Source organism: Parasteatoda tepidariorum, chromosome 4 (assembly GCF_043381705.1).
Source record: "Parasteatoda tepidariorum isolate YZ-2023 chromosome 4, CAS_Ptep_4.0, whole genome shotgun sequence".
NCBI lineage: Eukaryota > Metazoa > Arthropoda > Arachnida > Araneae > Theridiidae > Parasteatoda > Parasteatoda tepidariorum.
In genome coordinates this window covers 58,545,449-58,562,989 of record NC_092207.1, presented here as the reverse complement: position 1 = coordinate 58,562,989, position 17,541 = coordinate 58,545,449, and the positions used below count along the sequence as shown (strand labels likewise).

The 17,541-nt window shown below is 28.4% G+C and overlaps 1 protein-coding gene across 1 annotated transcript; it reads right to left on the bottom strand.

The window, feature by feature from the left end:
* Positions 1–7,543: 7,543 nt before the first annotated feature.
* LOC107451413 (uncharacterized) lies at positions 7,544–16,453 on the bottom strand. The gene is made up of 7 exons (XM_016067493.4): positions 16,315–16,453; positions 13,642–13,749; positions 13,487–13,551; positions 12,642–12,749; positions 9,982–10,023; positions 9,314–9,337; positions 7,544–7,773 (listed from the first exon to the last, which is right to left on the bottom strand). The coding sequence occupies exons 2-7, from the start codon at positions 13,739–13,741 to the stop codon at positions 7,717–7,719; spliced, it is 396 nt and encodes a 131-aa protein (XP_015922979.1). The 5' UTR covers positions 13,742–13,749; positions 16,315–16,453; the 3' UTR covers positions 7,544–7,716.
* Positions 16,454–17,541: the final 1,088 nt, after the last annotated feature.

Sequence of the window (17,541 nt, the reverse complement as noted above, 5' to 3'; positions counted from 1 at the left end):
CATATGTTTATTTTTTTTTTATGAAGATTTACATTAACAAGCGTAAAAAATGAAAACTGTGGAATCTTTTTTTTTCTAAAATAGGTTATTTCAAAAGGTAGGTGAGGATTTTCCCACGCTTATTTGTGTTTTTTTGTCCAATTTCCGAAGTAAAAAATGTGTCATCATTTAGAACTAGGCAAATATATTTGCTATCAAGTTTTTCTTTCAATGAAATATAATTTCTTTTAACATATGGGAGAGAACAAGATACATTTTAAAGTCTAATTTTTTAACATTGATTTTCAGTTTTTAATCTTTTAAAACCTGACTTTTAAATAAACGTAGTTTCCAAAAACGTATGGTGTTAAATATTCGTAATTTTATATTAAAATTTTTTTTTTGCGGAATTCGAACAAAAGTTATCGAGGGTTATATATTTTTTCTTCTTGTACCTACTTTCTCAGAAAAATTTATGTCACGTTGAACTACTCGTTTTAGAAAAATATGTAACTTTTGAACGATAATTCTATACTTCTGACCTTTTGGAAAGTTTTATAACACAAATATCCAACGAAGATCTCGTATATTACCCAAAATGTGAAGAAACACTATAAAATTTTCTTAAATGTCAATAAGTTTCTGGTCATTTACACCCTCAGTGGCTTCTCGTTGTTTTTCTTTTTTTTAAATATAAATAGTTCCAAAACAATCAAAACAAACAATTCGTTTTCACAGTAAATACTTGTAGTGCTATACAAGAGCGTTTCGACAATATTTAAATACAAAGTAATTAAAATTTACTTAAAATTTAATAATAATCTTCCGTACTTTAAAAAAATTAGCGTAAGAAATACAAATTATGAAACTCAAGAAATAAATGAGAAATTTTACTCATTATCAAGACTTAACTGCTCAAATAAGGAGCGTTTTTAAAATTATAAATAAATGTTAAGATTTATATCCAATTAGATCTTTTTATTACTGCTGACTTAAACTCCAGCGAGAGTTTTGAATTTTGAAAGGAGAGTTGAAATTTTGAAAGGAGAACAAAATTTTCAATATATTTAAGGATGCTCAATGTTTAACGCAAGAAAATTTGAGAAAAAATTCACGAAAAAAAGCACTTAAAATTATAACTTCGGAACAAATTTCAGCTTACAGAAAAAAAAATACTCGTGTTAACAATAACAAATTGTCATTTTCCACTCCGGTGCATTTCAGCGGGCAGCAGTAAAAAATATTCGCCAGGTATTTTTTTACTACACGTTTAACAGTCAAAAATTCTCGAACGTTCTATTTGTCTATTCCATCGCACTCCCTATGAATTTTCTACCCACTTACTTTAGTTAATAGTTAAAGTTAATAGTTTTTGTGCAGGAAACAAAATGTAAATTTGGTTGATTACTCAAAACACCGGTGATGATTACAGTTTTTGTACTTAGAGAAAATTAAAAACTAAATTTAATAAATTGAAGTTTATTTTTTACATAAAATAACTGAAAATTTTCTAAGCTGCATATTTCTAAATTAAAATCTTACTTTATACATTGAAGCTAGTGTACAATTAGGTTAAATATTTTCTTAGTTATTTAAAGCTATATACGGTTATCTAAATCTATGAAACTGGTTAAATAGCTAAATTGAAGCATATTTTTTCCTACTTAAATTGAATGGATATAATTTTCTTTTGAATTTCTAAAATTGAACAATTTTATGAATATTTTCAAGATGAACATTGTATAATATTTTGTCAATGACATATCAGGTCTGGTGATTTGCAATGAAATATAGCGCAATGCATACAGTTTAATAATAGTGGTCGTAGTAATGTACAAAGTTCATGCAATGTTACTTTGTTAATGAACTTAGTTTTTGCTGAACACTACAAGTTATTTTCTAAGAGACTACAAATATTAGAAAACGTAAAATTTTTAGAATCATAACCGGTTTATAATATAAAAAGTAAGTTTGTTCCGTAAAAGGTTTAGGCAAGTCTTTTACAAAAATGCAAAAATGTTTTTATTCCCATTTAAAAGTATCTAATCTCGGGTAAAATAAGTTAAATGACCTGAAGCTCATTAAAATTAAAGGCTCACGGTTATCTAAAGCCATGTCAATGTTAGTTTAAGAAAACTGTCTGCTTTTTCATTATTTGTATTCTTAAAATAAAGTCTCGAAAGAGACAATATATCAATACTAAAATTATAATTTTTGTAATTGGCTCATATATGTACGCACGTTATGTGGAAGTATGCAAAGCAATTACAGTTTCAGGCTGAATAAGATTCAAAAATAGGCTCCTCTTCCTTAGTAGTTAACGAGAATCGACTACTAAGAGATGAGCTTTTTTTTAAAATAAAACAATTTTAGTCATTGAATCTTGTTAAATTTTATGATTAATATTATTGTTAAATTTTATTAAATTCTCCGTATTCAAAAACTGCCGCCTTTGTTTTTAATTTAATGTTACATCTTGTTTTGATGCACGATGACTGTTTAATTTAAATAGTGTAGGAAAGTAAGGTGAAATACAAAAAATATATCTCTGAAATTATTTACTGTTAAATTTAAGTGGAAAATGTCATGTTGACCACTAGGAAGCCCATAGAAAGGATACCTCGGAGTTGAAATTTGACGCACTGAAAGGGCCATATTTATTTATGATCTTAATAGGTGTTTTTAAAAAAATTCAATTTTGTTCGAAAATTGCTACAATTTTAAATTTTGTTTTTGCGAAGTTTTCTTTTTGTTTACTTCAAGTCTGATAATTTTTGTGCAGCGAAAAAAAATTTAAATTTAAAATTACGCTGTTGCATAAAAATGTACAAGGAGTGCGACGGATTAAACAAATAGAACAATCGATAATTAGTTCGAGAATTATTAGCTGTTATACTTGTTTTTAAAATACCATGCAAGCAAAACTGCTGCCCGTTGAAAAGTTGAACAGAGTTAAAATGAAAAAACCATTTTTAATGCTTTTTTCGAAACAGAAATTTGTCTGAAATTTCTAATTTCAAGTCCTTTTATTCCTGAATTTTTCTTCATATTATTTTGTTTTGAATATTGGCCATCTTGAAATATATTGAAAATTTTGTTTACCTCTTAAGATTGTTATTTTATAAACTTGAGTTTATGTTGAAAGTAACAAAAAAAAAAAAAAAAAAAAAAAAAAAAAAAAAAAGAGAATAGATGTTGTCAGATATAAATTGTAACCTTTATATATAGGTTTCAAAACAGTTTTTTTAAAATTTAAACTCTTAAGTGTCGTCAACGAGTAAATTTATTTCTCATTTATTTCTTGACTCTTAGAATTTATATTCCTAAATTGTTTAAATTGTAGAACATTATTATTCAAAAACAAGTAAATTTTTATTTCGTTGCTTTAAATATTGACAAAATGTTCTTATAGAAATTTAAGTACTTATTTTGTAATGGAAGATGTAAAATGTTCCTTGCTTTGAATTTTTTGAAACTATTAACCTTTAAGGGGAAAAATGAATGAAAAACAATTACGGGGGTTGACGAGTGGATGAAACTTAGAACAAAAACTTCTAATTACGTAAAGGAAATTATCAATGATTATAATGTTAATTTTTAGCATTTTATACAGGGGATGGACAAAATAATGGAAACAATTCTGTAGTAATATATTTTTCATTTTTCTGTAGAAATACTAAAATAATCATTTTATAACTTCAGAAGTGTTTACATAATTTAATTTCTCATACATATATATGAAGTTTAAAGCTTTTAGAGATTTGAGGGACCAAAATTAATTACGAAAGAAAAATATTGTTTTTGAATACCATATGCCAAAAAATGTAGCTAAAAGTTTAAGTTGTAATAATTATTTTGAATACTGTATGCAATATATACTCAAAATTTCGTAAGCCTAGCTTAAGTATTTATGAAAATGTGGAAATTTTTCATGAAAAACTATTTTTTTGTCTTACGCTTGTTTCTTTGACATAACTTTAAGAATATTCAGTAAAATTAAGCAACATTTTTAGAGCAGTTTAAAATCAATTACGAAATAATTTGCTTAAAAATTAAAAAAAAATTCGTTGCAAACTGTGCAATATATAAGTAATGAAAGCAGTTCTTTCAAACTGCTCATACACTCAAATATAAATTTTTTTCTCCTAATTTTGTAATTAATCGTATTTGACAACTAATGAAGAAAGTCTGATTTGAATATCTTAAGTTTCAGGATATTTTCTAAGAGGTTTTTGTACTTTAAAAAAAAACCCAAATTAATAATTTTTTTTTTTACAAATATCATAAAACAAAATTAAATAACAAATGATAATATCTAGAAATAAATGTTCAAATACCGAAATATGATAGTATAAGGAAGGAAAAGATACTTTAATTGGGGATGATCCCCAACGATGCCGATGTCATTTTTTATAAATCTTGTTTAATAGGAGAAAATAAAATTTGTGGAAAATCCATTAATATTTTTAGTATTCTTTTAAAAAATAAGAAAACTACTTGAAAATTGCTTGAAACTTTTAAAAGTTTTGAGATATTTAAATAGGACTTTTTTTATTTGTAGCCAAATACGATTCACTACAAAATTTAGAAAAAACAAATTTAAATCTTTCCCACGCTAAGAACTACTTCAAATACTCATTTCTTGCGCAGTTTTAAACAACTTTTTCTCAAATTTTAAAGCAAATAAGTTTGTAATTTTGAAATGAACCAAAAATTTCGTTTAATTTTATTCAATATTTCTAAAGTTAACGCAAAAAACGAAAGACAAAAAAAAAAAAAATATTTTCTTAAAAAAAATGTCCTTATCTCTATAAATTTCAGGTTTGCGAAATTTTGTGCAATATTTGCAAACAATAAGTAGATAAGCAGTTTAAAATCAAACCAGTCAATTCATTAATGTTAAAATTTATACTTACAATACGATATGGTACACACAAAAGTCAATAAACATACTTTTATATATAAAGCCAGAATCATAAATTAAGATGCATACATACAATTTTTCGTAAAATAAAATTTGTAATTCAATCAAAAACAAAACTAATTTTAACTAACTATTTGAATATAAATAAGTTAGTTCAAAAATACCCCACCGTTTCGTTGAACAAAATTTGTTAAGCTTAAAAAGTTTTATAAGTTCTTCATACTTATTCAGAAAATTCACAGTTTTGTTCTTTATGAGTTTAAAAAAAAGTATAAGTCTTAATATTTTAAATTAGGCTTAGTTAATTTTAAGTATAAAAATAAGAATTTTTTCAAAAAATTGAATAAATATGCTCCTTTCTCTCTTACATTTTAAGAATCCTTGGAAGAAAAAAAGTTTATTTGTCTAAGAAGTGAAGGGATTTAATTATCGACTATGTCAACCTTCATCTATCAAAAGGTACCTCGTGATGGAATCAAGTTAACATGTCTTATATACTAGCGAATTGGTATTTTTTAATATTTGTAGTGGTAGTTACGCCACTATTAATTCTCTCACAGATAAAATTCTGGAAGGGGAGTAATGTGGCGTAACTACCACTATAAATATTAAATACGAATTCACTAGTATATAAAACATGTTAACTTGATTCTATCTTGAGGTACCTTTTGATAGATGAAGGTTGACATAGTCTATAATTAATTCCCCACATTTGTGGATCATCCATCAATATTGGAAAGTTCTTATCACTCCCGGGTCACCAATGAAGGGATTTAATTATCGACTATGTCAACCTTCAGCTATCAAAAGGTACCTCCACCATAGGTATCTTTTGATATATGAAGGTTGACACAATCAAAAATTAAATCCCCACAGAAGCACTCACTAGTTGTTTCTCTCTCTCAATAAAACTTCACTCATTCTGAACTACATTCTCAAAACCCAATCCTATGATTAGACTTTCAACTACATAGGGCGATGGAAGTTCATTTAGTATCTTGAGTTTGGATATGTCTTTTATGTTCCTTAAATTAAATTTTATGGGTGCGCTCACTTCGCCTAATATCTGCCGGGATAGCTTGGTTGGTAGGCTACTGGGTCCACGTCCAAGAGGTCGTGGGTTAGATCCCATGCAAGACTTCTCGTGCAGTAAATGGTTAGATCCCACTCCGGCCGAAGACTTCTTGTGTAGTAAATGGTGACTGATTCACGTTAAATCTGTTGAGACAAAGCCCTCCAAGTTTCCATAACAATTCATGCCTCTGGGGGTACTGATTCAGGAGTTTCCTCATCTTCTGGATCGGTTCAAAATTACAGGGCTACGGAGTTGAACATTAGTAGTCGTAAACTCAAAATTTTGCGTCGGATGTACAACGACGGTAATAAAATAAAATAAAATAAAATCTGTGCATGAGAACCGTGGTCGCTCAGGGGATAGAGCGTTCACCTTCCAATGAAGAGAATCGGGTTCGAATCCCAGCTATGACTGATCGATACGAATTCTACACCCTACTTGCATGGACCACAGTGCTCACGCAAAATATCCTCAGTGGTTGACGGATCATGAGTTACAGCCCCCTTGCCATCGGGTTAACCGTCGGAGGTTTTCGTGGTTTTCCACTCCATGCAACGCAAATCAGACTAGTTCCATATACTAAGTTCCATATACTATAAGAGTCCCAATACTACGGAAATGAACATTGGTAGTTGGAAACTCAAAATTGGATCGGCTGTTCAGCAACGTTATAAAATGAAATAAAATATGTGCATGAGGTGTAAAATATCTTCGGTGCTATACGAATCATGGGTTGGAACCCCCTTATCGTCGGACTCAGCATATGAGGTTTCCGTGGTTTTTCTCTCCAAGTACCGTAAATACGGGATAGTTCTATTAAAAAGTTTTCCACAATGACTAGTTTGTCCCAATGTTGGATCCAGGTTTTCCCTCATTTACTGGTGGGTTGGATTTAAAATTACGAGGTTAAAGAGTTTAACACTGATAGCCGTAAATCCAAAAATGGGTCTGCTGTTCCGGGCCGGTTTTATAAAAAATAAATATGCGCATGGCTTCGACTTTCACGAACTTCAAGGGATATTTAGGGTGATTTTCCATCACCCTGTATCGGTGGAATTCTAACAGTAGGTTCCCAAGTTTCTTCAACTAAAATCATTAAAGATCGCTCTTTAGCTACTAACCTTGATTTTTGGGAATAACTTTAAATTTTGAAAAGCTCAAATGATTTAGTTTAGGACCTTTCAAGTAATTATTCTTTCGTAATATTAGGAAATCAATTTTAGTGTAATTTTTACATTTTGTACCCCTCCACATACCTGTTTTTTTTTATATATCTACATTTACTATCTTAAATAAGCATATTCCTTCTTTTATTTCCTTAAATACTTTGCATCATGATTGTTCTGATGTTTGATTTGTACTTTCCACAGTCATTTTGTGTTCCGACGCATCACGGAAGGAGGTCGCTGTGTATAGAACGAAAAGTATAGTTTTTCTGCTATAATCCCCTGTATTCTTTTGTTTTGGAATTATAATTTTCTACTTATAGCTTTGTTTCCTGTTTATACAGAAGTAAAATGTTATAAATCGTTATAAGAACACCACAACATAAGTAATACAAAATATGGAAAATTATGGTTTATTTTATAGAATACGATGCAGTAATATAGCTCATCTGTTATACAATGTATAGCTCATCAGTACAACTCTCAGTTATAACACGATATTGGTTTTTTTAAATGAATGTTTAACATAAGTAAGAGCTGGATCGCTTGAAGATTCGGTTCTTTTTTTCATGTTAATCACCAATTAGGTCCATGTAATCATTTTTCATAAAAGCTGTGAAAATGCATGCCTGTAACACAAAATGATAGTGAGAATGAAATATTTATTAAGTTAATTTTACAAAATATTAAAATATCATAAAACGTAGAAATTTTTTCAAAATTTTTTATTAAGAAAATCAAATTTGGTCATTTGATGATAAAATAATTATAGAGCAAGTATTTTCTAATGATCGGATTTTCGCGTACTATGAATTAAAGGTCTTTTGAGCAATGTGACCTCACGGGGTGGAAGATACTAAGAACATAGGTAGGTGCCATTGTTATTATAAATAGCTACAGTTAAATCGTTCACAATAGCAATTGCACTTAATATAAATTATTGCTTGGTTTTTGCAAATAAATACATTGTCTGCACCTGAAAACTTCTAGCATAGGTAAAATGGTCCATATAATCCTAGCATAGGAAGCAATGTCCCATTTTTCCTTACTACCAAACACGCTATCTCTTCCATTTGAGCAGAAGAGATTGCTTTAAACATGTCCGTCTCCAGAAAGAACCATCGAGTTATGCAATTGTTTGCCATGGTCCGTAATCGTGACTAACAGTTATTTAACAGAACTATTCTGTATGCAGTTAGTTAACAGAAATAGTTTAATTTGAAACATTTTATATTATTGATATACACCAAAGAGCCATTACATTATGCTAATAGCACCCTGTCATTATGCTAATAGCACCCTGCTAATAGCACGTAGGACTACCTTTAGCCCTCAAAACTGCTAGCACCCGCCGTGGCATTGATTCCACAAGGTGCTGATAGATAGTCTGAGGTATCTGGTACCAAGCGTTCACCAACTGGTCCAGCAATTCCCTCACATTGCGAGGGGGGTAGCGTGGCAGCACGAATTTGGTTTTCCAAATAGGGCCACAAATGCTCTATTGGATTAAGGTCAGGTGAATTTGGGGGCCAAGACATGACTTGAAAGTCACTGGAATATTCCTCGAACCAATCCATGACAATTCGACCCTTATGCATGGTGCATTATCCTGTTGGTAAACACCTTCCCCCGCAGGAAAAACTGTTGCCATGAATGGATGAACCTGGTCTGCAACTATGTTCAAGTAGCTCACAGGCGTCAGGAATTGTTCTATGAGGATTATGGGTCCTAATGTGCCCGATTAAAACATTGATCCTGGGCCAGTAACCATGAAAACCTGAGCGAACCCATTGTTATAGATGGAGGGTGGTCATAATGTAACAGTTCTTCGGCGTACATAGAAAATTAAACAGATGAGCTATGAAAGTTCAAGTTCTTGATTTTGAAAAATAGTAGCTAGGTCTTATACTTGACGCTTATGGGAATCGGCTTGATCATCTATGCATTCACTAGAGATCTGATTGGAATTCCAGTGAGCGTATTACGCTTTGCTCTCTGCTTCTTGATCTTTCTTGCGCTTTTGCACGCCAAACACGCAATAACTCCTAATTTTAACTTATGTATTCTTAGTAGAGTGTTGTCCTTTTTTCATAATCATTCAGTAGAATTTATCTTCTGATCAAATTCTTTATAAATATAATTTTTTCAGTACAAATTCACAGTACTTACTGCCGCTTTTCCCATGTCCTTCATCTGAAATATATAAAAAAAAGTTCAAATTATATTATAATACATTGATTAAAAATAGAGTGAAGTAAAAAAAATTATAAGTAATTATTATAAGGGTTGACAATTTTACTTAATATTTTAACAATAAACTTATGTATTTTAGGTAGAATTTGGCTTATAAGGGAGTAATAATCCCTCAAAATTTATTTTTACGTTTAGGCAAATTGGCAAAACTGAGTTACACTTTCATTTGCAGTCGAATAACAATAGTTGTTTTGAAATAAGATAAATAAAGAAAACAAGACTTTTGGGATGGATAAGCAAATTTTTAATTTTTTAAATTACAAATACAGAAAAACACATCTTTCATTAAGTTATCTTTAAATTCGACACAATTCTCACACATGCATTTTAAAAACGCTTGCAAAACTAAAATAATAGTAGATCAAGTTTAATTTGATTTCTTATTGTTTCCGATAGCAAATATGTGTGTTATTAATTGTAATAATTAGGTTTAATATTTTTGCGCAGAATTTTTATAGTAATAAAAAAAAATTTCGAACAAGTTCTAGTAAAATGTAGGGATATTAAAAGTTGATAAAAAAATAGTAAAGTTTAGTGTTATAATTAAGATGTATAGAATCTTCTTAATATTAAATAATACTTACTTCAGTAGAATCTTGGTTATGCTTTTTGAAGCATTTTACCATCTAAAATATAAGAAAAAACTTTTTAATAAAAAAATATGATAGCTTCCGTTCAATATTAAGCAATTGTCAGATAATGAAAATATATACAGACACGGTAAATGTACAGGCATAGTGCTCAAAATAAAGAAGAGAACATGAAAATAACTTTTAAACTAATGACCAGATTTCAATGTACTAGGAGTATAAATTAATGGTTCGATGGTCTAATTTTAAATATAATAATTAATTATTGTGGATGATATTTTAAGTTAGGAACTCAGACACGAAAATGTACTTTCTGTGAATAAAATACATTTCCTTCGATGGATTTGAATTTGGAACTCTTAAAATAGCTGCAAATAAGAAAATATAGTTCGGTTAGATTGGTCGAAAGTTTTGTTCCTTTGGTATTAATTTTATTCTTTGCATATTTGGCCATATATTTCTAACTGTTTAAGCGAAACATAAAATTTTTGAACATAATTGTAAAATGCATTCATCGAATGATAATTTCTAAAAGAAAAATTTTTCTCACTATATATTTATTATTATTTAATTTACTAATGGTCGAAAATTTTCTGAATTTTTAAGTGTACAAACTTTATTCTGCTTAATATTAAATGACAAAATCCTGTATTTTAATGGAATCAGTCAAATAGTCCTCGACAAATAAAAATTTAGATGTAGCGAAATGCGCAGAGAAGGAAAATACAAAATACACAGTGAAATTGACATTAAGACGTACGAATATTCAACAACTCTCTTGACCGAGCTATTTCGACCATATTTTTCCTATAACAGCAATCCTGCATATTTTGAGGGTCCAGAATTCTAATCCATTGTAAAAAATTTATCGATTTTCTTACAATAAATATCGTTTGCACTAGTTCTACACTAGTTTAGCAAGTTCAGGCCCTTGAACCATTAAGATCACATCTTAGTACGTTAAAATCTAATTTAAAAATCAAACTTTATTGAGGTGTTCTTTTTTGTTTTGCGCATTGTACTATCTATTTAAAAAACCATAGGATCACTAACAAATTGGTAGAATTTTAAAGAAGGAAATATTTTTAGCATATGTGTCGTTGGCAAATGTCGGAAAATACCTTTATACTAGCTTAATTGTTAAATACTGATTTAAATTTTATCATCATTTATGCGTTTTCTAAACACTGATAAAAGTATTGTGTTCCATATGAAAATTACTTGCAAAATTTTGCATATTATACACAACATCAGAATCGATATAAAGCCCCAATGAAAAACTAAATGTTTGGACTTATCAAGGAAACAATACCCGAATTATTAAATAAAATAAAGATGTTAAAATAATTCTTCAACTGCGTATTTTTATTATTATTGTTACATTTTTATTATAATATTATTGAAACCGAATTATAATCAAAAGCATTCCCACAGCAATCAATTGCGGGGGCAGGGAGGTGATGTCTGTTAAGGCTTTAAGACTTAATGAGAGCAAAAGTTTTAAATCATTACGGAGCATTATGAGAGCGAACATTTTCAAGGTAGTAAATCGTAAAGAGTATTTTTCTTTTCCTTAAAAAATTTAAAAATATGTAATTTGTTTATATATTTTTTTAAAAAAATAATCACATAATAATCATACAGTAATAATAAGTAATCACATAGTTTATATATTTCTTATATTTTGTTTTGTTTTCTTTCCTTCACAGAAAAAAATTCTTTTTTTAAGTTAGATTATGATTACATTAAAATAAGCTTTAAATATTCTGAAACGAAATACATTTTTCTATTTTTAATTTAAAAAGAAGTTAATTTATTTAAGAAAAAACAACTTATTTTTTATAATTTAATGTATAATTTATCAACGTTGCATGACGAAGTATTTAATCACATTTTATATTTTGAAACAGAAATTATTCACATTTTTTTTCACAAAAAAATAATAATAAAAGTTAAAATGCAAACTACTCGTGCGGGAAAGAAAGATGCCTTGACAGGTGTGACCGAGAAATTAAGTCTGAGTACTATAACGTATGATTACTCTGGTAGCAATCGTTATCAATTGGTTCTATTTCTGTAGTTTATTTATTTTAATTCAAATATTACATCGGTAAAAATAGATAATAAGTAAAAATGACACTGCGTGCAATGACCTTAACAATTTACATTACAAAAGCACAAGCATATTGGCTTATTTAATTCATCTTTTTTGATCCTATAAATTTTTTATATTTGCTTATTTCTTTGTTCTTATTCATGCACAAGCACGCGTGCATGCGGAAAAAACAAAATTAAAGACCTTATCTTGTCAACTTTCTGGAAAAACTCTGCTTATAGAGCGCATCATTTAATGTTTTCGAAGTTTTAATCCATTCATGTATGCATTAATAGTTTTCTTATTATATGTTTAGAAAATAATTATCTCCAGAATATGTATACTTTTAACGAAATAAATGAAGTTTTTAAAATTTAACTGTTGTTTTTCCTCACGCTTGATTGATAATTATAATCAAACTGCAAGACTTCAGTTAAAACAGTTAAAGAGAAAGATTATATCTCGGTGATTAAAAATGATTTTATAAGTTATTTCGAATGATTAGTACTTGTGAACCAATAATGATGTAAAAGCACAATTTTTAATTTAAAATTCTCACTGAATCTATAACAGAAAGGTCTTGGCAGACTTTCTTTGACAACTTAAAAGTATCTCCATTCGTTTCAGGGGCAATTTCAGCACCGCACAACTTCCCCACTCTCTTATTCTGTAAAAATATACAAAGTGTTAAAACATACTAAATGTTAAATACTTTTATAATTTTTAATGCATTAGAAAAGTTCTATAAATACAGCAAAATTAAAGTTATCTGAGAAGCTGTGATAGGTAGGTACCTTGCTAAAAAATATCAATATCAATTATTCTTCATTAGAAAGAATATTAAATGAATAATCCCACGAAATTGAAGAGCAAAGATGTACTTTATTTATTTGTTTTGAAAACTTATATAAAGTAGTAAAATTAGACATGTTTCGAGCTCTCAAAAACAGGCTTCCATTTTCAAGACTTGCTAGACGTGAATTGTGAATTTCAAAGAGGTTTAAAACCGAAGTTAGGTTAGGTAGAAACAATGGGGATTAAATATAGGCAAATATTATATATAAGTATGTATTATAATAGACAAGGTACCCTTATTTATTTTTCGTAAGAATAGTCGACTATTTTTGAGCATCCATATATATAAATATANTAGATATATAGCTATATATATATATATATATATCTAATTGTTGAAAATATTATAAAAATGTGAAGTCCTATCCTGTAAAAAATTAAGCATTAACTTGCTTTTTCTTACGCACTTAACCTGTTTTAAAAATTACACACAGGCAAAAAATTCAGCATTAAAACGAATTTTTTATGAAATAAATTCCAATAACTTCATCTTATTATTTCAGCAAGAAAATTTGGATTGGATTCTTTTTGTGTCAAAAATAAACTAACCTCATCTGTTGCAAATATCTCGTGGCATTTGGCTAAGTCTTTCAGAAGATTGTCATCGTTTTTATCTACACAGAAAAAAATAAATGATAGTTACTTTTTTTAACACAGTGAAAGTGTCTAACTTCATAACTTATAATGTTCCAATAAATGTTTACCACATATCTTCTGTATTAATCCTTTGTTTACAGGTGCAGCTATTAGGGTACATGCTAAGGACAATGTGCAAACTGCAACAGCGATCCAAGGATTTGCCATTTTTACAACTAAATTAGAAGTAGAATAGTTTTGTGTCATATGTATTAGTGGTACAAATATGTCCAGTTCACAAGAAATGAAATTCAAATGAGATAAAACAGAAAAAAAATCACGAGTAAATTCCGAAATATTTCTAATTATTGCAACTTTTAAGCAAAAGAAATTCTTAGTTTTGAGAAAAGAAGATCAGATAATACTAGCATTAATTTGGCACCTTGAAAATATTCACTCAGTAAATAAATTTCTTTTAGTTTTATTATAAAATGAAGAAAGTGCTTCAAATTTAAAGATACGTAGAATGCGGAGTGGAAGATGACAAACTATTTTTTGTATTCAAAATGATTAATATAGGGCTTAAATTATGTATAAATGTTACCACTGTAAGTTATGCATCATTTTATAGTTTTATATTAAAAATTTATAGTTTTTAAAATATACATAAGAAAAAAAGGAGATTTTTTAAATAATTATCTAAAAATTTTTTATGAGAAATATTTAAAGCAAATATTATTTAAACATTTATCTATAAATTGTTAACAGAGGTTAATATAACATTCGGTAAAAAATCGTATGTCGATATTTGAAATAGATTTTGAGAAATCTTGGAGACAAAAATGACACAATTTGATTTTTTTTAAACTTTTTTAGGTTGTGAAAATATGTTTACTTTTCATAATTTACAGGATTTTAAAGCATTTTTTGTAATATGTATTTTCCATAGGGCAAAACTTAGAATTCCACTTGATTCTGTTAAGAACTTGTTGGAATGTTATTTGCTTAAGCGATAAGCAAATTTTAGATCAATGTTTAAGATTTGTCTTGGAAATAGAGTTATCAAATAGGAACTTTTCAAAATTCTGGAGGAAAAATATTCAAAATATTTCTAACTGGCTATGAATGAAAGCCGTTGCAGAACTCCGCCTTGGTACTGGCCATGAATGCCTTTAACCAGAAGCAAAATGGTCATGATCAGAATTTACACCTCACGATAATAAATATTCAAAACTAATAATGATATTAATAATTTGAAAAATAGCAAGGGTACGTAGTTGAACATAGGTAGTCGTAAACTCAAAATTTGATCTGCTATTTGATAACGGATATAAAATATTAAAAAAAAAATTTAAAAATATTCAAAATATTTCCAACAGGCCTTGAATGAAAGCCGTAGCAGAATTCCGCCCTCCTACTGCCCATGAATACATTCACCTGAAGCAAACCACGTTCATAATCAGAATTTATTTACAGCTCACGATGATTTATATTCAAAACTAATAATAGTTTGAAAAATATTCAAAATATTTCCAACTGCCCTTGAACGAAACCCATAGAAGAACTCCGCCTTGCTATTGGTCATGAGTGCCTTGACAAGTAGCAAAATGGTCTTTACGAGCATTTACACATGATAAATGAACTCGATGATCTATGCTGTTCACACGGAACTTTTAGTTCACTTGCGCGTTGCACTGTTTACTCAAAGAGTTTGTGAGAAGCTTGGAAGTAAATGATTCCATAGATTTTTTTGTATCACTTTCTTAATTATTCTTCAGTTTTCATGTTGTTTATTTTAGTGTCGGAATTGTCTTTTGTCCCACCATTGGAAATAATAAAAACAATTTTAAAGCGAATTCTTACGGTAAGTATTAATTTACAGAAAAAAAGTACCGACATCGTACTAGACCCAAAGTTTTGTCGTAAAATTTCAAGACATTTTTATAACCTCCTTATTGCATTTTCTGACACTTTTTATTTAAATAATTATACATTTATATCTTATTGGAAAAGTGTCCTTTTCATACCAGCCTCATCCACACAGAAGATAAATTTTAGATAGAAATGGAAGAATTAAAGTACCTCGCTCTTATTTGCATTTGTTTTGGAATGTTTCATAGGCCAAACGAGATTACAGTCAACAAAATACAGCATGTACTTTATATTCTGCTTATTGTTGTAAAGGCTCTTTTCAACATTATTCTTTGTGTTCTGTAGATGGATTTATTTATCTGTTCACATATTGTTTTATTTATTCTACACTATCTAAGATAATTGCTTACAAAAATAATGATTCTCCAGTTTTCACATTGTTCTCAAGTGGATATTTAAGAAAAAACGAATTTTTTCACCACCGTAATTTACCGTATTTTCAGTTACAGGCCAGTTTTTCCCATCATAGATGATTGACTCCCTATGTTTATTCACACAATCTGCCGCTCTGCAACATTATTCTGAACTATTTCAATTATGTCTATATTTGAAATTTACGTTTATCATTCTTTAATTTTCGTAGTACAGAACATTAGAAGTTTTTAATTCAGAACTTCTTTATATTTATTTTGATATATAGAGGGTCATTTGTTAAAATTGCTCTAAAGATGCATATTTTCGAAATATTAATAAAAATTTTGAAGTTGGAAAAAATATACATATTCTGCAAAAAATGTCATGTATTAATACATTTTTACTACTTTAATTCATTTAAAAGTATAAATAAATGATTAAATTTAAAAACTGAAAGGAATATTATTATATTAAAATAACAATTCAAATACATAAAATCATGCATAAATACATACCTGTGTTGTTTTCTATAAATAAGATAATTTTTGCAACGCTTTGAGGACTTTTATATGGCGATTGAGAACTAATCTTTGATCAATATGAAGACATAAAAAAAAAGATAAGCTTGTTTTTATTCTACATACTTGCACTAACGAAATAAAAGGAAATTATAAGGCATTTTTTAATGATTAGATTATTTTGGAAGGTGTGGATTTTTCCACGCTTATTTCCCATTTCATATTATTTCAGCGAAATTTTACGAAATTAAAAAAAAGAAGAAAAAAATATGTCAATATCTGTAATTTAATGTTATTTGGTAAATACATTGCTGTGAAACTTCTTATTTTGATCAGATATAAGTGTAAACATGCTCTAAAAAGAACTACAGGTGCAAAATTGGAAGTTTTTTACGGAAAAAGGAAAAAAAAACATTGCTTGTGTAAAAAAAAATTCCACTATCTTTAGAATTTTTATCTTGTGTTCCTAAATTTTTATGTTTAATTGTTATACATTAATTGTTATGTTTAATTGTTATACATTAATTGTTATGTTATGTTTAATATTACGTTACAAACTTTAATAAATATGTAAGAATTATAAATTGTTGATTTTGTTAAATTTTTGTTAAAAATTAAATAGAAAAATAATTTTGTAAGAAAAGGGCTAAATGCTCCATACTTTCTAGTTAGAATGCCAATTTTTAATCATCGTATATCAACGGAAATTCTTCAATAAACAAGCATCTTGTAAGTTTTGTGGGAAAATGCAAGACATTAGTCATCTTATTAAATTTTATGCCAAATTCCGGACTCTCCGTGGCAGAAAATGGAACCAATATATTCAACATCAACTTTATACTAATATTGACTACAGGAGAAAATAATTGAAATTCTCAAATATACCTTAGATCTGCTTGCCCCCGAGAGTACGCTTGACTCATTTTATCCAGTTTTAAACAGCACTTGATTTCCATCTTTTTACCTTCTAATATTTACCCACTATCTTAAAGATTAGTTAAAGGAAGAATTATTTTGTTAAGATAAAGTTTTAAAATTCCTAAAATCTAAAATATTTTTAAAAAGGCTTAAAAATTAATATTATTTCTCTTTGGAATTTAATGAAAAATATAGATAAATAATTATGATGCTTGAATTTAGAAACAAATAGATAAAAATTCTTAGTGCTAAATGGAATGGTTAATAACCGTGTGTTTTTGAACCGATTAGATTAGATTCACAAAA

Bases quoted from the DNA above. Each gene is read 5' to 3' on its own strand.
- LOC107451413 (XM_016067493.4), bottom strand. From the start codon at position 13,741: ATGGCAAATCCTTGGATCGCTGTTGCAGTTTGCACATTGTCCTTAGCA. The intron at 9,338-9,981 runs GTAAGTATTATT...TATATATTTCAG, and splicing joins ATAACCAAGATTCTACTGAA to ATGAAGGACATGGGAAAAGC. The intron at 7,774-9,313 runs GTAAGTACTGTG...TTTGTGTTACAG, and splicing joins AGGACATGGGAAAAGCGGCA to GCATGCATTTTCACAGCTTT.